The 22,423-nt window shown below is 37.5% G+C and overlaps 1 protein-coding gene across 9 annotated transcripts in view; it reads right to left on the reverse strand.

Moving 5' to 3' along the window:
- RYR2 (ryanodine receptor 2) overlaps nucleotides 1–22,423 on the reverse strand; it is a 762,307-nt gene that overhangs the window by 382,410 nt on the left and 357,474 nt on the right. For all 9 annotated transcript variants that reach the window (XM_045437236.1, XM_045437235.1, XM_045437229.1 and 6 more), the window contains 4 exons: nucleotides 21,396–21,552; nucleotides 11,387–11,551; nucleotides 6,096–6,217; nucleotides 277–460 (listed from right to left, as the gene is read on the reverse strand). In XM_045437236.1, coding sequence (XP_045293192.1) covers nucleotides 277–460; nucleotides 6,096–6,217; nucleotides 11,387–11,551; nucleotides 21,396–21,552 — 628 coding nt within the window. The remainder of the gene's footprint in view (nucleotides 1–276; nucleotides 461–6,095; nucleotides 6,218–11,386; nucleotides 11,552–21,395; nucleotides 21,553–22,423) is intronic.

Raw genomic sequence — 22,423 nt, forward strand, 5'->3', positions numbered from 1 at the left:
AACTGCAGTGCAGTGAATGATCAGTGCAGAAGGCTGAGCCCACAGTAAAGTAAAATGCCTTTGCCAGGGGAGTGAAGAGTTTCACTGTTTCAAATTAGCACTCGCTGACAGAGACACAAAAATGATCGCAGGGTTTCTCCAAGGCCCGGTTCCCTTATGCCACTGTTTACCTGCTCGTCCAACTCAAAATGCAAACCTTGTCAGAGAATCTCCCCCCAGAGCAGCGGTTTTCCGAAGACAGCAGCATAAAGGAAATGAATGTTGGTGGAAACTCACCTCTTCCTGGAAGAGATTCTGACGGTTCTTTAGAGCCCGTAATCTGTTCTGTTTGTCTTCATGCTCTAAGTGCTCGTCGGGGGGATGGAAGTAACCAATCAGGTCCTGCAGACTCAGACTCACAGATTCTATAGGGAGGTCTACTGTGGAAGCCTTCACTTTTTTGCTGAGCGCATCAAGGCCCCTAAAATACACAGCAAACATGTCTCGACATCAGCGATCTGCAATCTTACTGTTTTTTAGACCACGGATGAGTTAAAGCTTTACCCTCTCCCCCCACACCCCTGTAAAAGGAACCCATAAGAAAGGTCCTAGTTTTCCTCAAACAGCAATAATTAATATATTCCAATAAAAAATTCTAAATTTCGCCAACTATATATGATGCTATATTAAATACACCAGTATTGGGGGTGGTGGGGGGGAGTGCCTGGGTGGCTCAGTTGGTTGAGTGTCTGACTTCAGCTCAGGTCATGATCTCAGGGTTCCTGAGTTCGAGTCCCACATTGGGCTCTCTGCTGTCAGCACAGAGCCCACTTTGGATCCTCTGTCCCCCTCTATCTGCCCTTCCCCTGCTTGTGTTCTCCCAGAAAGTAAATAAATATATGTTTAAAAAATAAAATATAGGGGCACCCTAAAAAATAGGGTTAAGTGTCCGACTTCGGCTCAGGTCATGATCTCACGGTTTGTGAGCTCGAGCCCCGCATCAGGCTCTATGCTGACAGTGTAGAGCCTGCTCAATGCAGAGCCTGTTTGTGATTCTCTCTCTCTCTCTCTCTCTGCCCCTCTCTCATTCATAATTTCTATCTCAAAATAAATGAAAACTTTAAAAAAAAAAACACCAGTATCAAGAGAAACTAGTCTAGACAAAACACTGAAGGGCTCAAGAACCAATTCCTACAAAGCCAGTGGTCCCAATATTTAGAAACTAACTGATACACATTTTAAATCACCACATACTTCAAGGTCTAAGATGCAACTTCCCAGATTCGTAATTCTGGGCTTTAATTGTTCTACTTTTTGTTTTTAGAGAGGGAATTGTTATCTGCTACTTCACTGACCCTCACTGTTATTTTGTAAATTCCTGCCTGTTTAAAAATATATTCCAATGATTTTAACTTAAAAATTTTTCTTATTAATCAGAAAACAAGAAATTAAAATGCTTTTATCTGAAAAAAAAAAGTATTTAAAATCGGATTAAGAAACGTTGCATTTTCTAAGCTTTGAAGAAAAACATATTACTGGCATATAAATGGGTTAATTTGTTAAGCTTCCTGACATTCAGACTTTTAAAATTCCTAGTTCTGAATGTATCTGGAAAGAACTTTAAAATATGCTATTTGTAAACCACATCTTTCCAAAACAAGTTTAGTTTTAAAAAGACACAACAGACACCATAAAAGAATGTGAGAATGCCTGTACTATAGTTGGTATAGTAATATTCATATTAGTCAAGACAAAATTTAATGCATACAATATTATACTTCCTTTCCTGCTCTCTGCATAAGCCAAATCAAATGGCAATATGTTATTACAAGGAAATGTTTCTAGCTAGCTATGTATTTTAGGCTTCCCATTTTAAAAACAATAAGAGCCTCATAAGAGAATTAGCTTTTCTTTAAATTTACAATGCTCAAAAATATAATTTAAAATGTATCATCAATTATATAAGGATTACAAATAAACTCTGAAGAGCTGACTTCAGCCTTATCTATTACCTAGTTTTATTATCCCGATAAGTCTTTCTATGCCCAAAAAGTAATAGAAATGACTTGTCAGAAGAAAATTATTTCTCCTCTTTTAAAATAAAAATTTATATGCAATGAAGTACTCCTGTTCTAAACCTGTTGTCCTATTAAACTTTAGTTGAATCATAAATATATTGATAATAAAGTGAAACTCAACTCTCATCATACTGAAGTAAATGAAATTCAAATGTGATTCAAATATAACATCTACATTTTTAAACCTAAAAAGGAGCAATAATAAATGTCAGCTTTTAGGTTATTAAGTTGAATATATTCACTATCAGAAATGTAACCATTTAATTACTTTCCAGAAGCCTCCTGTCAGACAAATACAATCCAAGACCCTAAAATTGTTAATTATGTTAAGGTTTATAACTTCCATCTCTACAAAGACATTTACCATCTTAATTTATCAATAACAAAAAAATGAAGGGAAAAAAATAATTGGGGAAATCCAAAGGTGGTAGAATTATACTATGCCAGAGAAAACATAAAGCCTTAAATTCATGTCTATATTTTGTTAATTTGAAGATTAAACAATATTACTACCACAGATTCCTCCCTTATATAATTTCCTTTAAGAATACATCATTGGGGCGCCTGGGTGGCGCAGTCGGTTAAGCGTCCGACTTCAGCCAGGTCACGATCTCGCGGTCCGGGAGTTCGAGCCCCGCGTCGGGCTCTGGGCTGATGGCTCAGAGCCTGGAGCCTGTTTCCGATTCTGTGTCTCCCTCTCTCTCTGCCCCTCCCCCGTTCATGCTCTGTCTCTCTCTGTCCCAAAAATAAATAAACGTTGAAAAAAAAAAATTAAAAAAAAAAAAAAAAAAGAATACATCATTAACATGGGGCTTCTGGGTGGCTTAGTCAGTTAAGCGTCCAACTTCGGCTCAGGTCATGATCTCATGTTCGTCGGTTCGAGCCCCGCATTGGGCTCTGTGCTGACAGCTCAGAGCCTGGAGCCTGTTTCAGATTCTGTGTCTCCCTCTCTCTCTGCCTCTCCCTTGCTCATGCTTTGCTCTCTCAAAAATAAACGCTAAATTATTTTTAATAAAAAAAGAATACATTCATTAATATACCTAAAGGAAAAGAAGGCTTCATATGTATTATGTACATTCCAGAAGAATAGAATCCCTCTCTCAACACAAATACAAACACACACACACACACACACACACACACACACACACACACACACACCCTTCTACCATCACCACCACCACTATCCTGACCTGGAAAACAAGGAACAGAAGGGTCACAGAAAATAAACTGCATAAGACACACAAATGAAGATATATTAAATGGCCTTGACCTTCACTGTAAGCAGTGAAAAAGAGAAGTCTGTCCTTGCATTTTTAAAAATTAGGTTCTTAATAGTAAATAAATCTACATTAATCAAATGAATACTTAAAAATACTTTACTTTGGAAAACACACAGGTGCCAATATTATAAAGACCTGGAGATTTAAAATTTTTTTTTCAACGTTTATTTATTTTTGGGACAGAGAGAGACAGAGCATGAACGGGGGAGGGGCAGAGAGAGAGAGAGACACAGAATCGGAAACAGGCTCCAGGCTCTGAGCCCTCAGCCCAGAGCCCGACGCGGGGCTCGAACTCCCGGACCACGAGATCGTGACCTGGCTGAAGTCGGACGCTTAACTGACTGCACCACCCAGGCGCCCCAAGACCTGGAGATTTTAAAGAATTTTAGTGCTTTCATGAATATTACAGAAGAATCAAATTATTTTACTTAAAATAATGTACCCTTTATCATATTCTGTAATTATGTAAAACAGTCCAAAGTTTCTGAGATATATTTAAGAACTGTACAAATTCAGGAAGTCTAAAGGTTCAGCAAATACTAATGAGCATATAAGTAAAACCCACATATATAAAAAATACATGAATGTGATGAATTAAATAATATTAAAATAATTAAGTAATTAACTAATGGGCAAATCACAAAGAGAAATTAAAAAGGCGCGCCTGGGTGGCTTAGTCGGCTAAGCGTCCAACTTCAGCTCAGGTCATGATCTCGCGGTTTGTGAGTTCGAGCCCCACGTCAGGCTCTGTGCTGACCGCTCAGAGCCTGGAGCCTGTTTCAGATTCTGTGTCTCCCTCTCTCTCTGACCCTCCCCCGTTCATGCTCTGTCTCTCTACGTCTCAAAAATAAACAAACATTAAAAAAATTTTAAAAGAAAGAAAGAAAGAAAGAAAGAAAGAAAGAAAGAAAGAAAGAAAGAAAGAAAAAGAAAGAAAGAAAGAAATATGGTCAACAGGGGCGCCTGGGTAGCTCAGTCAGTTGAGCCTCTGAATTCTCAGATCATGATCTCTCAGTTCATGCATTCAAGCCCCATGTCGGGCTTTGTGCTGACAGCTCAGAGCCTGGAGCCTGCTTTGGAATCTGTGTCTCCCTCTCTCTCTGACCCTCCCCAGCTCATGCTCTCTCTCTCAAAACTAAATAAACATTTTTTAAAAATTAAGAAAAAGAGGACTGAACCTTTAAAAAAATACATGGTCAACAAACATGAAATATACCTACTTTCACAATTCTTGAATAAATTCAACTTAAAAATTATTGTAAACACACACACATATATGTATATACATACACGTGTGTATATACATACATAAACTTTTCCATCAAATTGGCAAGTTTACTTATTTTTTAAAAATTATTTTCTTCTTAAAATTTTTTTTAATGTTTTTCATTTTAGAGAGAGAGCGAGAGAGAGAGAGGCAGAGCACAAGCAGGGGAGGGGCAGAGGAGAGGGAGACACAGAATCCAAAGCAGGCTTCAGGCTCTGAGCTGTCAGCACAGAGCCTGACGCAGGGATCAAACTCATGAACAGTGAGATCATGACCTGAGCCAAAGTTGGATGCTTAACTGCCTGAGCCACTCAGGTGCCTCTATTTTCTTTTTTTTTTTTTTTTAATTTTTTTTTTTTCAACGTTTATTTATTTTTGGGACAGAGTGAGACAGAGCATGAACGGGGGAGGGGCAGAGAGAGAGGGAGACACAGAATCGGAAACAGGCTCCAGGCTCTGAGCCATCAGCCCAGAGCCCGACGCGGGGCTCGAACTCACGGACCGCGAGATCGTGACCTGGCTGAAGTCGGACGCTTAACCGACTGCGCCACCCAGGCGCCCCATCTATTTTCTTTTTTTAAATGTTTGTTTATTTTGAGAGAGAGCACAAGCAAGCAAGCAGGGAAAGGGCAGAGGGAGAGAGAGAATCCCAGGCATAGTGTAGAGCCTGATGTAGGGCTCGAACCCACAAACCATGAGATCATGACCTGAGTCGAAACCAAAAGTCACACACTTAACCAGCTGAGCAACCCAGATGCCCCTCAAATTGGCAAGTTTAAAGAGATGTATGATACCCATCACAAGCCAGATCGTATATTGGTATAATGTTACAGAAAACACTCTGAGCAAAAGCTTGTTTTAGTTTGAAGATATATAACTGTTTCCATTAGAAGGTATGAAACTTAGTTACTGTAAGAATCATTTTGTTTTTTTAATACCGTTCAAAACTCACAACGTATGTAGGCTTCATTACCCTCAGTGTGAAAGGAATATGAACAGGTCCAGAACAAGGGTATGTTATAGAATAATCCTAACCTGTAGCTATCAAATACAAGTTACACACACAATTTCTAAAATCACATTGCACGGGCGCCTGGGTGGCTCAGTCGGTTGAGCACTGACTCTTGATTTTGGCTCAGGTCATGATCTCATGGTTTGTGGGATCGAACTCTGTGTCGGGCTCTGCCACTGACAGTACAGGACCTGCTTGGGATTCTCTCTCCCTCTCTCTCTCTCTCTCTCTCTCTCTCTGCCCCTCCCCTCCCCCACTTGCTCGCATGCCGTCTCTCAAATTAAAAAAAATAATAAAATTACATTCCCTTTTTAAAAGTGTATTTAAAATAAAGACATAAAACCACCTAGCTCCCGTATTGCCAACCCACCAAATTGTAGGTTTACCACCGTAGTGTATTTTAGACTTGTGTATTTGTAAAGCCAATAAAGAAGTCGAGATAAAACATCAAACCACCACAACAAAAGGAAACGTACCTTATAAATCTATTGAAAAGGAAGACAGTGCTCCGGATGACTCGTGCGGTCCGTGATTCTTCATGCTGAGATCTAGAGAGATTTAAGCCGTCATCCATGTGACCTTCATGATGCATAATAGCCTGTACAAATGCAAAAGAACCCTGCCATTACTCCCACCGTCTCCGTTCTAAACATCTCCATCTAAGAAGATGCACACTTCAAAGGCGAGCCGTAACAATAACGGTTCATACTTACAGTGAGCCAGACATGGTTTTATGTGCAACTATTCAGATTTATAATGAAAACTATGCTGTGAGGTGTGTTTTTTTTTAAGTTTATTTTTATTTATTTTGAGAGAGAGAGAGAGAGAGAGAGAAAGAGAGAGAGAGCGAGCGCAAGTGGGGGAGGGGCAGACAGAGAGAGAGGGAGACAGAGTCCCAAGCAGGCTCCGTGTTATCAGCACAGAGTCGGAGGCGGGACTCAAACTCACAAACTGTCGCATCGTGACCTGAGCCAAAATCAAGAGGTGGATGCTTACCTGACTGGGCCACCCAGGTGCCCCTTGAGTTGCATGATTTCTAATAACTCATTCAAGTGGTATATACTTTTTTAATATTATATATATATACTTATATACATACTTATACATATACTTATATACATAAACACATTTTTTTTGCATTTACCACTTAAGTATTTAGAATGGCAAAATAATACCTGAAGTTTCTACTGATTTCCTCATGGAAACTTATTTCTATCTTTACAAAAATGTGTCTACATGTTATCATTTCTACCCACATTTTTCCCATAACCATATATCATATTCAACTCTTAAGAAAAGATACAAGGAAAATCTGATACTAGACTAGAACTCTTAGAAAGTAATATCTGAGTTAAGAATTTTGCTTCATTCACTCTGTTCCTGATGATTTGTGCAATCGTATTTTGAACTTTAACCTTTCTGGTGAATGTTGTGGTACAAATAATACAGGATGCAGTGTAGCAAATCCAGTAAAATCACTATCATAAATTAAACTAAAAAGCCCTGCATAAAACTCATCTCCAGTATCACAAGCAGTGTAGTATTTATCCTTAAGAGTAGTAGTAATTAGAAGGAAGCATGGGGTAGGGGGGGAGGGGTGGCAGAAAGTGTTCCTAAAATCTGTAACTTTGAGTTTTCAAGAACCCACATTAAAAGAGTTTTTTTTCAAAAAGTAAAATTTTAATTATATATTTGATTTACCCCACTGTATCTAAAATATTATGTCAATATGTAATAAACAGAACAAACCTGTTCATGAAGTATTTAACATTCTTCTTTGCCTTTAAAATCCAGGATACTTAGAGTATCCTGATTTAGATACCAAACTGTTAGTGAAAATACTTGATTTGTTTTAGAATTGATGACATTTACAGTTGGAAGAGTACATTCACATACCTAAGCTGTTCCAAACATGCACAAAAATTCTCTAATAATTTAATTAAGCATAAGCTTTTAAATTTAAATTAATTAAAATCAAAACAAAAAATTCAGTTCCTGTAGCTCTAGCCACATTCAAGTACCAAATAGCCACATGTGGCTAAGAGCTGCTGACTTGGACAGCACAGCCACAGACCGAATTTCAAATTTATGGCAATTACAAGGGACAAAGGCAATGGGAAAAAATAATTCAGAGACATTTAGAACACGGGACATTCTACAACTGGCCTAGATTCTTAGTCAATGATAAAAACAAGAGAGGAAGTACAAAAAAATGCATGAACGTTGATTGGATCCTGATATGAAATGAGATATAAAAGACATTCTGGGACAAGAGAAGAAATATGAATACAAACAGGATATTAGATAATATAATGGAATTCTCATTATTTATTAGGTACAGGAACGGTATTACTGATGTGTGTGTGTGTGTGTGTGTGTGTGTGTGTGTGTGTGTCTATATGTATATATACACATATGCATACACATATGTATGTGTCTATAGACACACATATAGACACACACACACATACAGAGAAAAAGAGAGAGAGAAGGAAGAAAGGAGGGAAGGAGTAAAAGAAAGTAAATACTGTAAATTATTAATAATGGTTGAATCTAATTTGATGGTATATGGATGTTCATTGGATTAGTCTTCTCTTTCTGTTTGAAATATTTCAAAATAAAACATTCAGGAGAAAAGAGACAGAAATTATCTGCTAAATCTGGTAGTTATTGGGTCAGCTCAAACATCATTATAAAAAAAAAAAAAAAAAAAAAAGTTTGCTTTGGAATCCAATCAACCTCTCTTGCCCCAATTTGCCCATTAGCCATTTACCTTCCAAACGTTAAGACAGTGCTCTGTGGGCTCAAAATTCTGTAATGCTATTGTAGCCAGCGACCAAGCCAACGGGTGCACGTGGGATCTCATCAACTCAACGCTAACTCCACACCCTTGAAAATACACGTTTCATTCAAGAACCCCCAAGCATCTTTCAGAGTTCAGGCACTGTGCTAGATATGACAAATACAAAAATGAAAGACATGGTTCCAGTCCCAAAGAATCTAGTAATGGAGACAGATAGTAAGTCATGAATATATACCTCTGTCGTGCCCTTTCCTGTCTGTCTCTCCCCCTTAGCCTGTGAGCTGAACTTACTCTAACCTCCGGCTCTGTCTCCTGTGGACCTCAAAAAGCAGCTTCAACTCGCTGGCTCCAAATACGCAACAACTTGGATAAAAGACAGAGACATTTTGCTGAGTGGAAGACGCTTTGTACAAAAGAGTGCACGCTGCATGATTTCCTTTATACAAATTTCTCCTTCGGGCAAAACTAACCTGTGGTGGGAAAAGATTACAAAAAGCAGTTGCCCCTGGGGGAGAAGGGGCGGGGACAACCTGGAAAGGAATGCTGTACAACTTTCTGCACAAATGGAACTTTGTTCTGCCATATTGTCATGCATGTGGGTCACATCATCTTTTGGCATTTCAGTGTATTTAAAGTCTACCTCTAGGGGCGCCTGGGTGGCTCAGTCGGTTGAGAATCCGACTTCGGCTCAGGTCATGATCTCATGGTCTGTGAGTTCGAGCCCCGCGTCAGGCTCTGTGCTGACAGCTCAGAGCCTGAGCCTGGAGCCTGCTTCAGATTCTGTGTCTCCCTGTCTCTCTGCCCCTCCCCCACTCATGCTCTGTCTGTCTTCCTGTCTCTCTCTCTCTCTGTCAAAAATAAATAAACATTAAAAAAAAATTTAAAGTCTACCTCTAAAAATTGAAAATAATGGTAATAATTTACCAGGACATAGCAAGGGGAGTAGGAGTATAAATAAAACAAGAATACGAAAGCATTGAGAAGAATGAAGGTGAGGGACAGAGACACAAGGGTTCATTGTATTATTCTGTTTCCTTGGCATATATTTGATTTTTCCATCATGAAAAGTTAAAAACAGCTAAGCTCAGTCACAGGAAATAAATGGTTTACAATACTGCATATGAATAAATGCATTTAAATTTATGAGCCTCGCTCAAAGACCTCAAAGACAAGAGATGATCTCATCACAAAGATCATATGGGTCTACAAGAGTTGTCCCTGGCTTTCCATCCAAAGCTCTAAGTTAGGAGAGAGATGACTTAAGCCCAACTCAATCAAAGCAGAATCAGCCTCCAACCTCACTGGTCACTCCAAAGAGATCACAATAACCCTAAAAAATCCATTCTGGAATGTAGGTATGTTATGATTAGTAAGTCTATTGGAAATAAAGATTTCTGCCCCACTACAGTCTTTCCAACATCTCACATCGGTAGAAATAATATTTGTGGTGTTATTTGGTTCTGTGTAAAATTATGACATATGAACAATTTAGTACTATAGTACTAAAGGAGCTCACAAATAGTGTGGGATGGAGAGCTGGAGGGTGAGAGGAAGGACAGAGAGAAAGACAGAGAGAGAAGAGGACAGGGGAGGGGAGAGGAGGAGAGAGGAGAGGGGAGGGGTGGAGAGAGGAAGGGAGGGGAGGGGAAGGGAGAAGTACCCTAGTAAACAAAATAGCACAGGACCACATGTAAAATTTAATAAGTTATACATAAATACTATGAAAACATAAAGGAAGGCACAAGAGATAAACTGAGACTTTCAAGAAGAACTTTGAAAATCTTTAAACTTAACCCCTGCAGGACAGATAGAAATTGGGTGGAGAAAAAAAAGTTTTAAAGGGCATTCCAACCATAGATGACGCTTGAACAACATAGGTTTGAGCTACGCAGGTCCGCTTACACATGGCTTTTTTTCAATAAATACAGTACAGTACTGTAAATATATTGTCTCTTAGGATTTTCTTAATATTTTCTTTTCTCTAGCTTATTTTATTGTAAGAATACAGTATATAATACATATAACACACGAAATGTGTTAATTATTTATGTTATTGGTGAACCTTCCCATCAACAGTAGGCTACTAGTAAAGTTTTAGGGGGAGTCAAAAGTTAAACACAGACTTTGACTGTGGGTTGGTGCCCCTAGTCCCATGTTGCTCAAGGGTCAACTGTGTTTGCAAAAGCACAGTTGTGTATAACCCACATTGTGTGTGTTTGTTGGCTTTTTATTGAAGTATAGTTGACAACCATAGCATATCAATTTCATGTGTACAAAATGAAAGTCAACCTTCTGGATGGAAGAAGGTATTTGCAAATCATATAACTGACAAGGGATTAATATCCTGTATACATAAAGAGCTCATACAAAGCAATAGCAACAACAACAAAAATATAATCTGATTCAAAAAAATGGGTAGAGGATCTGAATTGACATTTTTTTTTTTCAAAGCCATGATTTTTTGAGAAACAAGGAATGTGGTACAACTGGTGGGCTGAGAAAACCAAAGACGATGCCCAGAGATTGGACAATGAATAGGTGAATGGGGCACGGATGAGATAAGAGGCAGGTCAGGAAGGGTATCATATCACTATCAAGAAGTATAGTACTTGTCTTAAGAGAAACAGAGTGTCAGCAGAGGACTAAACCGTAACAGTGTATGAGCTCTCCTGCTTTCTAGAAATACAACTCAGGCAGGAACAGGGAGAACAAAGTGAAATAGGTAGACTATGCTAGAATCCAGAAAAGAGTATATTTCTTCACTTGATATTTAAAGTCATTATGTAACATCTGGCATTGTTCACCCCACAAAAACCAAAAAGATTATTATGGTGGGATTTGACCTTTTTGCATGTAAATAGTGTTTTCCAGGTGGCCCCAAGTGTTAGCTACCTCTTACCTTCTGTTGGTGTTTTATCGTCACAGAAAATGATGGCTATAAATCGCGTTTTTATGTAGTCTTACCTTACGTTGTATGGATCCCATTCTCACTGATTTCACATCCACAGACTGGTAAGTAAGCCACAGGCCTGTATTTATATGTTGAATATAGCATACTGAGTCTCCATATTTTATTTCTGATGTTCCCATGCCATCGACTTCTTTTCTCACCCCTACATCCAATTTTTCCTAAGGAGAGAGAGAGAAAAAAAAAAAGATAAGCAAATGTTGTAAAAATACTAGTTTATATTGAAAGAACTTTGCCTTACTGTAAATATGTCCCTTGAAATATTCAGCCCTCTGACATCCTTTAAAATACTAATGGTCAAACATTCCATTCCAGCAGTTCAAGCTGTACTGAAAATTGAAGTAGGAAGTTATAAAGATAAACATACCCTGAATTATTCATAATAATAGAACATTATTTTGGCTATAACATTTTATATTGCTTAATGGCAAACTCCAAACCAGAGATCTTAAAATTAGTAGCTTAGGCTTCATGTTCTTTCCAGATTCTTTTTTCATCATTGATGGTTAACAGCATATATTTAGAAGAACAGAAAATCCTGTTTTGAGTTCAATCTCTGCTACTTATTACCTCTGTGACCTTAGGATAACTTAATTAAACATTATAAGCCTTGGGTTTCTCATCTGTAAAGAAAGACAACAAAAGTATCTCCTCCGCACCATAGTATCAGACAGCATGAGCTAATGCATGTAAAGTTTTCAGCCCAGTTCCTGGGATAAAATAAACACTTACCTAAATTTTAATGATTCTCACCATGAAAATGGTATTGATAATGCTGACACGGATATTGCTGAGGATGTTAATACCAGTGATGGCTTCTTTTGAACTGATCAAAGCTATAATTCAGTTTCCACAAGGGCCACTTCCAACGTGGACCATGGAAGTATTCACTCCTCTAGGGCTACGAGGGCAAGCGCCCTGTGCCATGAAGGAACAGCCGATCCTCTGACACCAACTAAATATATAAGTCCCTATTGCTTTTAATGCTTCCTTCTTCACCATGCACTTTCAGTTTTCCCTCCCATGCTTAATTCTGGTCCTCAGGCACATGTGAGGTCTTTAAGTTCTGTATAGTCCTTAAAATAACAGCAAAATAATCTAATCCTCTTTTGGTTGCTGGATCTCCTTTTGTCGTTCCTTATTCTTCTCTTTGGTCTAACTTTTGTTGATAAATTTAACTTTCATCTATGCCTTTCCTTATTCAACTTTCAAAATAGTTACACAAATGTTTTTGGAGACTAGTTTGAGGTAATAGTTACACAATTAGTTGAAAATTACTAATAGTTACACAAATGTTTTTGAACATTAGGTTGGAGTAAACTTTATGGCTGTTATACAGAAAGGAATACTTCAAATAAAAATAATTCAAAACAAAGTTCTAATAAGATTTTTTCATGTGATCTGCACATTGTACTAATACTAATAACTCTAAGATGATTATGAACACTCCAACAATTGGAAATTAAAATGAATTGAAATTCTTAATACAAAAGGTCAAGGTCATGTAAGAAAATGAATACAATTATATGTTAAGTTGATTTAACCATTATGCAAATAACTTGAAACACTATTCCAAGAATCTGCAATAAAACAGATAATTAAGCTATTCCAATTTCATTCTATCAAACAAGATAAACTACTAATCTACTTGCTCCAACCCTATCAATGGGAAAATTAAATTCTAGGGGAAAATATAACAATGTAATTATCTCCTCAAAATAAAACAATGAGCCTCTAACATTCTAACTTTCTTGTTTTTTGTTGTTGTTTTGTTTTTTTTGTTTTTTATCCAAGGGAGTTAGTTGGTAGCCTACTTTTACAGACTGTGGATTGTGTTTTGAGAAGTCACAATTACTAATTGTAAAGTTATGCTTTGTTTGCTTTTTATTAAATAGTTCACATCTCTCTCTGAATTAGTTTTAACCATGGTACGTCATGTAGAGTGTCTTAGTGACTATCTCTAAGCCTCAGGTCAGGCAAGAATGGCTAAAATAACATTAGAAAAAAGTAAAGTGATTATTTGCTGTATGAAAGAATAAAGGCCATTCATGCTCCTTCTTTCTTTTATTTCCTGTCATTTTCTGTAACTCAGACTTAGGGGGAAGGAGAAATTCAGGTAAAAATAATCCAGATGCTTTGAACAACTATAAGCAGAGGCAAAACATGAGTCAAGAATATGACAGCTACTAAAAGCACCTAACATAAAACTAGCCTGTTTTACTAGAAATAAGGTATCCAGATTAGACAAGTAATAATTTTACTAATACTCTGCATTCACTCAACACATGTTATTTTTTTTTTAATTATTCTGGCTTTGGGAAATGATAGAGTAGTGGAGTTGGACTACTCCTCCCAGAGAGAACAATTGTAAAATTTAGAAGACATACTTTCCAGAATCTATCTGAAGATCCTTAAGAGGGATCAAAAGCAGGGAGAAATCGGAGAATATTTTTCTCTCTAAAGAAAAATAGTACCCATGTGATTTTTTTAAAGCTGCCTTTTGGGATGCCTGGGTGGCTCCTCTGATTAAGCATCTGACCCTTGATTTTGGCTCAGGTCACAATCTCACAATTGAGATCAAGCCCTGTGTAGGGCAGTCCCACACAGGGCTCCATGCTGAGAGCATAGAGCCTGCTTGGGATTCTCTCTCTCTCTCTCTCTCTCTCTCTCTCTCAAAAATAAACTTTAAAGTCTGCCTTTTGCCTTGGGACATACCCTGCCCAATCTGCTTGCAGCTCATGAAGAAGGAATCCGCTGCCTTACTGGCTTGAGATATCAGAGAACACACCATAAGGCTCACAAGCAGCTGGAAAATTAGATGAGCTAAATCCTGTAGTGAAAAGGTATCTGCAAAGTCTGCTTATAAAATTCACCCAAATTCTTGCTGACCACTAAACTATGCCCTGCGGAATGAAAGCAGATGAAAGCTGATGTAACTGTGCAAAAATACAAGCAACTGCCCACTGCAAAACAGAAAACAAAACTGGAGTTTCAGTCCAACAGGGTTAACTGCCTGCTGAAACTAAAATCACTCCTCAGGGGGGTGGGGGGAAACCTTAACAAATTCAGAGTCTCTATAACCTACCATTTCTAATACCCAATAGATACTGTCAAAAATTAGTATATGTGAAACACAAGAAAAAGTGATCATACTAAATTAAGAAAACAAAACCACTGTGACCCATACCAAAGAAAACAGAATAACGATAGGGAATAGAAATGATGCACATATAACCCTTACAATTAGCAGACAAGGACTTTATTTTTTGTTAATTTATTTTAGGGGGAAGGAGGCAGAGGAAGAGAGAGAATCTTAAGCAGGCTCCACACTCAGCACGGGAGCCCAATGCAGGGCTCGACCCCACGACCGTGAGATCATGACTTGAATCGAAATCAAGACTCAGATGCTCAACCTACTGAGCCACCCAGGCAACCCAGCAGACAAACTCTTCAAAGTGACCATTGTAAATATAAACTGTGTTCAATGACATAAAGGAAAATATATGCATAATGAATAAAATGATGGGACTCTCAGGTGAAGAAATATAAACTACATAAAATGAAATATAATATCAAAATGAAAACAGTAATTGAAATATAAAATTAATTGGATCAGCTTAACATCAAATTGGAATTACTAAGGAGACAATGAAGTTGAAAGCAGGTCAGTAGAAATTTTCCAATCTCAAGATCAGATTGCTTTTATTTATTTATTTATTTATTTATTTATTTATTTATTTATGTTTTAAATATTTATTTATTTTGGGGAGAACACAAGCAGGGACAGGGGAGAGAGAGGGGGACAGAGGATTCAAAGCAGGCTCTGTGGCTCTACACTGACAGGCGGACTGCAGTGAGCCTCATGTGGGGTTCAAACTCATGAACCGTGAGATCATGACCTAGGCCAATGGTGGATGCTCAATCAACTGAGCCACCCAGGCACCCCAAGATCAGAATGCTTTTAAAAGCACTCTGACATAATAAGTACTTTGCCATTAGGTAAAAAATTTCCTCAAAAGACCAGATAAAGATTTAATTCCCATACCTTCTGCATTTAATTGAGGAAGTGTTTAGATCCTATTATTTTAGCATTCATTAACATCCATACATTTTTAAATAGTCTAATTTTCCATCCTATAAAGAATAATCTTGTGATCTGAGGACCATAAAAATGCTCAGAAAGAAAACAACTTTTTTTGACACAGTCTAGAGTTATTGAAAAGGATTCTGTTTTTACTGTTAGGTGATCTTTTGGACATTTTCTCTTGTGATTCATGGACAACCATAACTCACAATACTTTAACCAGAGAGAGATACTGGCACTTCACTGAAATTACTTCTCAACTGCCTTCTTTCCCATTGACTATTAATTAGTTTTTCAAGGGCATGAATTATATGTCTGGTTCCTTCACCTCAGTGGCCCATATCCCAGGAGCAGAACAGTCCCTGCAAATCCTAGATTCTCAACAAAGATTTACTAAATTAATAAATCAATTTTTGGGAAAAAAAATCACATACCCCTTCAGAAACTATTCCCAAGTCTAACATTCAAATAATTCCACTTACGAATGCTTAGAAAACATAATTTCCTAATGAATACCAAAAGAGTTTTAGAAGTAAAAAAGATCAGCATGAAAAATATTAAGTGACATTTTGGCATTGGGCATATGAAATTGACTAGTAAAGCCAAAACTATTTGTGATCAACTGTCCATATGAAGTGATATACAGGCATTATATATACCAAATGAGGCCCATTAAGAAATTTAAGCTAGTCACGCAGGATTATGTTCTCATTATATGAACCAGGTAGTTCAGTGAGATTCTTCCAATTACACCATCCTTAAATCCATCCAAATTATTCTACCAAGTGGCTAATAGGAAGGAAAATAAAAAAAGGCCTTTATCCTTAGAGGACGGTATGTTTGTTTTTGTAACAGCCAGTTCTCCGTTAAACAAATAATCGTTAAAGTTAGGAAAACTAAAAGCTCAACATCAAAATATATATATACCCTTTTGCTTTTATATGGTGCCATACTTAAACATAAAAGGGTTGGTCACTGAAAAATGTGAATCTAAAAACGTAACGGGGTCAGAGAAATTACTGGAACCGATATGCCAGGCCAAGCTCGGTCCATCCAAGGTGTATAAAAAATACATAGCTTTCTTTGTCCCTGGTGTTTGTTTAGAAATCTCACGAAGATACACTGGTGGGTGTGTTTGTAGAGAGAAAGGCCTTAAAACATTTCTTGTGCAGGAAGGATCTTTGAGGGGTTTCCCTTGCGGCAAACAAGGTCACAGTGCCTTAGAAGTCCTCTAATATCTTGGATAAACCCCACCCCTGGCTGGGCCAGTGTGTATGATGGGATAGCCTTGTGATCAGATTATGTTCTATGGCAAAGGTGAGACGATCTTGCAGATGCAATTAAAGTCTGTATTGAATCGACTGTGAACAAATACTATGGGTGAGTGACAGTTAATCAGGTGAACCCTTTAAAGAAGGCTTAGGCTTTCCCTAAGCAGCTAGGGCCCATGGCGTTCCATCCCAATCATGATCTTTCTTTCCAGCCACTTGCGTTACGGACTCTAGGCTTACTTGGTCAGCCCTCACAATCTCATAAAGCAAATCCACATAATAAAAATCCCTTAACATACACATGTCTCACGCTGGCTCCGCTTCTCTGGTTGAACTTTGACTGCTACACCTTATCTTAACCACAAAAGGTTTCAGTGAGCTCATTCTTGTGCAGATTGCCACTAGAAAGAATCAGCATAAAAACTATTACTGAATTTCTCTATTTTCTGTAAAATTATAGTTGGCATTATTTTCTATTATGCTATCAAACATTATTGAAAAAAGGTAACTGAAAAAGTTTATTTTGAATTTAATCCTGATTAGATACAAAATCCATCTCCATAACTTTGCATAACTATTTTGATAAGAAAAAAAATTCTCCACTTTGTTTTTATATTTTAGATATTTAATCAATCCCTAAACCATAATAGTCAGACTATTCCAAGTGAGCAACATATATTTTCTACCTGCCATTATTATTATTATTAGTAGTAGTAGTAGTAGTAGTATATCTTTAATTTTCTTATTAAAGAGGGTTTTAGTTTTAGTATTTGCATCCAAAATCTGGAGCTGTCACACAACTCACCCAAGCCACTGTTTCCCATCTGCATAATGAAGATTAAAAATAATGGGGTTCCTGGGTGGCTCAGTTGATTGAGCATCAGGTTCTTGATTTCAGCTCAGGTCGTGATCTCAGGGTCGTGGGATCAACTCCCCCAAGAGAGATGCTCTCTATCTTTCCCCCTGCCCCTCTCCCTCTACCCCCTCTCCCCTGCTCTTGCTCTCTCTCTCTCTAAATAAGACATTAATTAAAACATTAAAAAGAAAAATTAAAATGAAAAGAGTAAGCTTCATAGGCTTGATCTAGGATTAAACAAGATAATTCACTTAAGGTGCTTAGTACACTACTTGGCATATAATAAGTTATTAGCTGTTATACTTATTTTCATTGCAGAAGTGTGCATGTTTTAAAACATCTTAAAAATTTTTTGAACTAAGAATAAAAAATTCCAAGTAAAAATGACATGATAAAAACTACATCCCGAAAATGTTTTGTTCTTTCTATTTCTGCCATTTGATCCATAATCGTTAATCTCAATGGCAGCCTTATTTGAGGTTAGTATTCCATCATATATACACCTTTAAGTGTCTTTATTTCAAAGACCAGGGGCCATGTTCAAATGTAGAAATGAACACAGGGATGAGAGAATCAATTTACACTATTTTCTCTAAAATCTTGACAATATAAAAAATACTTTATTTTAAAAATAATTTCATCTATAATTAAAGACTTTTTATTCTGTTTTAGTTGGTTGTAAATTCAATGCTTCTTTATCATGTAAATGCACAACAATTTTCATCATAGATTTTAATTACTTTTTCATTTTTTTAATGTTTATTTATTTTTGAAGGAGTGAGAAGACAGAGTGTGAGCAGGGGAGGGGCAGGGAGAGAGACAGCCACAGAATCCAAAGCAGAATCTAGGCTCTGAGCTGTCAGCACAGAGCCCAACACGGGGCTCGAACTCATGAACCGCGAGATCATGACCTGAGCCGAAGTCAGATGCCTAAACAAGTGAGCCACTCAGGCACCCCAATGATTTCTTTAAGTAAAAAAAAATAAATAAATAATTTTTTTAAGTTACATTACGATTTGCTTTTTATTTTAACTCAACAATATTATGATGGATATTTTTCCAGATCTGTATATTCTAATAGCTAATACCACTTACCTATCAACTATATTTGTTGAATATCTGAGTCTTTTCCAAGCTTTTGCCATAACAAAGAATGATGAAACTTACCTTCACAGGTTTTATTTTATTTCAGTAAAACAATCCCCCCACTAAAAACAATTAAATTACAGACTTCATGTATCCTACCAGTGGTTTTTCTCTTTATTTCCTCTTGTATCTCCTATAGGTTTTGCTTACTGAATATTAATACTATGTCATTTTATTTGGTATAAATATTTGGTAACTGTTCACATCCTCAGTGAATTTTGCTCTTTGATACTAGGAAGTATCGTTCTTTTTTTCACTCAACGCTTTCATTGCCTGAATTTCTCCTCATCTGATATTAAATCAGACATCCTGCTTTGTTCTGGTTTGTATTTTCTTGGTATTCAATTAACCATCTTGTAATTTACAAACTTTCCAGATAAAATTGTTCTAGAAGTGTCTCATTATGTCAGCATTATTTATACTTCATGATCCAATATGAAATTGTTTTAAATTGTAATTTTAGCCCATTTTTATGTAATGATAAGGCAAATCCACTGAGTCTCCACCTGTCAACATTTTAGATTTTCTATTTTTACGTTCATTTGTTTTCTAATTGTTTGGTACAGGGCCTATGGTCTTTGTTGACTGTGGGTTTCTGTGGCTATGCACAGCCTATTCTTTCTGCCTTGTCCTCTTTCTTTTTTTAATTTTTTTAAATGTCTATTCATTTTTCAGAGAGAGAGAGTGTGTGTGCGAATATGGGGAGAGGCAGAGAAAGACAAGGAGACAGAGGATCCAGAGCAGGCTCTCTGCTGTCAGCAGAGAGCCTATGTGGGGCTCCAACTCATGAACCGTGAAATCATGACTTGATCTGAAGCTGGATGCCTAACCAACTGAGCCATCCAAGCGCCCCTGCCTTGTCCTCTTTCTACTGGACTGGTCTGTGCACAATAAGAATGGTAGTATTTTCCTCTTTTTTTTTTTTTTTTCACCAAATTCCCTCTTTTCCACCACCTTATTTTAGTAAATTTCATTATACTTTAGTGTTTGCCTTTTCCCTGTTAAATATCTTATACTTCCATTACCTGATTTTTCAATTAAAAAAAATATTCTTTGCCCTTATGTGTTATGGGAGGCAATCAGCGCACCTCTTTTTCACTTTTTCTCTTTTGCCTCTAATTTTTGTTCGATTTTTGCTTTGCAAATGCTACAGTGTGGAAAACTTTTCCAGTGTCTTTCACTGCGATATGACTGCTCAGGTTCTCCTACTTCTCTGGGATTTTATTTTGCTAAATTAGATTTTGCTAGCATGTCATGTGCTCCCTTTAGTTTTTCTCATTTTCTACAATAAAGCTGTATGCCCTTGTAATAGGTACTGTCTTTTTTTACTTAAAAGAGCTTCTACCATCAGATAACTGATCCCTCTTGAGTGAGCTGATTTTTTGTCTTTTTCTGACTGTGGTGTGATCAGTGGATAAACCAGCACCCTCCCCCTCTTCTGCTGAGGTAGGCTTGAGGAATAAGCCCCTCAACACCAAGCTCATTCACAATGAGATCAACTGTGCTTCCCAACTACGGAGACAAGGAGCAACTGTCCACCAGAGGTCCACAAGACACAGCTTTCAGAGCCCTTTGTGGGGCCCATACAACAAATACACAGACGCGGGTCCTGTCTGAGACTGTCCATTCAGGTTTAGCAGTTTTGTCTATTTTTCACCACACGGAATAGCTATGTACACTGCTGTCTCTCCCAGAGATCTCTGAGGAAGTCAAGAGTCCAGGGTATCTTCCACCACTCTGTATGTTGCAGAGCAGAAGAACTAACAGAGTGGCACTAAGGATGGGTACCCAGGCTACTGTCTTCTCTCGGTTACTTCTGGACTCACCCAAACTTAACCATTAGCTACAACAGGGGCATCAGGTTCTACATCTCTGCAACAAAACTAACCAGTAATCAGCCCCATTCCTACCATTATGCTCAAGTTTCATCCTTCATTCACTGAAGGACAGAAATATATGATAAAAATGAATACAATAGGTGCTCGGCAGTGGTCAATTGAACATGTGATTTTTCACCCATTCCTGAGACTCCTCACTGTTCAGGACATTTGCTCTTTTGCTGAACCATGACTGGGAATCCACTGCATAGTGGGGCTGATCAGTTGGGGACCAGCCACGAGGTACTGAGGGGCCCAGTTGTGCTGGAGCACCAGCATTCCACCTTGACTTTGATGCACATGTATTTTTTTTCTATTTTACTCATCATCTGGTTCAAAGGGATTCTCATTAGAGATCTAAAGAGTTTTCTAGGACGTCTTGTTCCTACAGATGATTCAAAAGACATAAGAAGAAAGATGCGCATAGAAGAGCAGATGTATAAATAAATGTGTCTTTGAGGAAAAAGTTTTGATGTGTTTTACCATCATATTGTTATATGACAACAGCACAAGGTTTGTGCTAACTGTGCCTAAGTCTAAGAAAACAAACAAGCACGATAAACGCATTTTATGTAAACAACCAAAGAACTATAAACCAGGTGAGACACGTGAGCAGAGTTTTACTGAAAGGAATGGACAGAAGAGGAACTGGAAATTTAGAAAGACATGTAAAATGTTCTTACATCATTTCTTTTTTTGCATTTCTAACACTGAAAGAAATGTGATGGGAGTATACTGACACGTAACCCGAAATTATATTTTCTGTCTTACCTTGGAAGATCGGAAGGTAAATGCTGTTGACTTTACATCAGCCTTTTCTTTGTCCATGAGTAGAAGGTTTTTGTCTTCCATGAGACTCAAGTACTTTCCTGTTGTGACATGGCGTAGTCGGAAGGGCTGGCCCCATCTTATGTGGCTTCCACTCCACCTGACAAACACAGTTAAGACTTGATCCAACAGCATCCACAATCACAGGAGAAAAAGCAATTAAAATGTATGTGTCGGACATTGAAATTTGCTTTGAATATATTGCCTAATGTTCTCAAAACTCTTAGGATGTTGGTGGTATTAATTTCATTACACAAATAACAAAATGGTTATCCAGAATGATTAACTAACAGTCAATGTTACATACCTAAAAGTAAATAGGAGTGAAATTTAACTCTAGGACTTCACCTTTAAGTAAATAGAACACCAACCACACTACCTACTACTCTATGCAAAGATGACTAAGGACTTACGTTCCAAGTTAACATCTAATCGTGAGTCACAGATACAGAAATTATGATAGAAATTTTAAGTTTAAATAATACTTTAGATTAGCTAGCTCAAAAACTTTTGTTGGAAAAATAAAACTTTTGTTGGATTCGCACAGACTTGAAAAACAGTGGAAATTTAGTCAACGCTTAAGTCTGATTAATTGGAGCTCATATATACAAAGTACATGCTTGAAAAAAGAAACCTATTCCTAGGCATTGAATTTTAATAATGTGAAACAGTTATATCATTAAAAACTCATCAGCAAAAAGGACAAACCAAGAAAAGAATTCTAAAAAGGTCAAGAGAGAAAAAAGTAAAACACAATAATCGGAACATGCAAACTAAGGTTGCAGAAAAAAAAGGTGAAAAGCAAAGCTATGATCATTAAAACCTGCTTTTCGAAATAACTTTCAGACAGGGTCGAAAAGAACTCAAGATGCAGACCATCCTTGTTTTGCACAGTGCTGTGTCAGCTGAGTCGTGTGTATCTGAACCTTGGACTCACGAAAGTAAGGTAGGGAAACAAGGCTCTGATATGC

Source organism: Leopardus geoffroyi, chromosome D2 (assembly GCF_018350155.1).
Source record: "Leopardus geoffroyi isolate Oge1 chromosome D2, O.geoffroyi_Oge1_pat1.0, whole genome shotgun sequence".
Lineage (NCBI taxonomy): Eukaryota > Metazoa > Chordata > Mammalia > Carnivora > Felidae > Leopardus > Leopardus geoffroyi.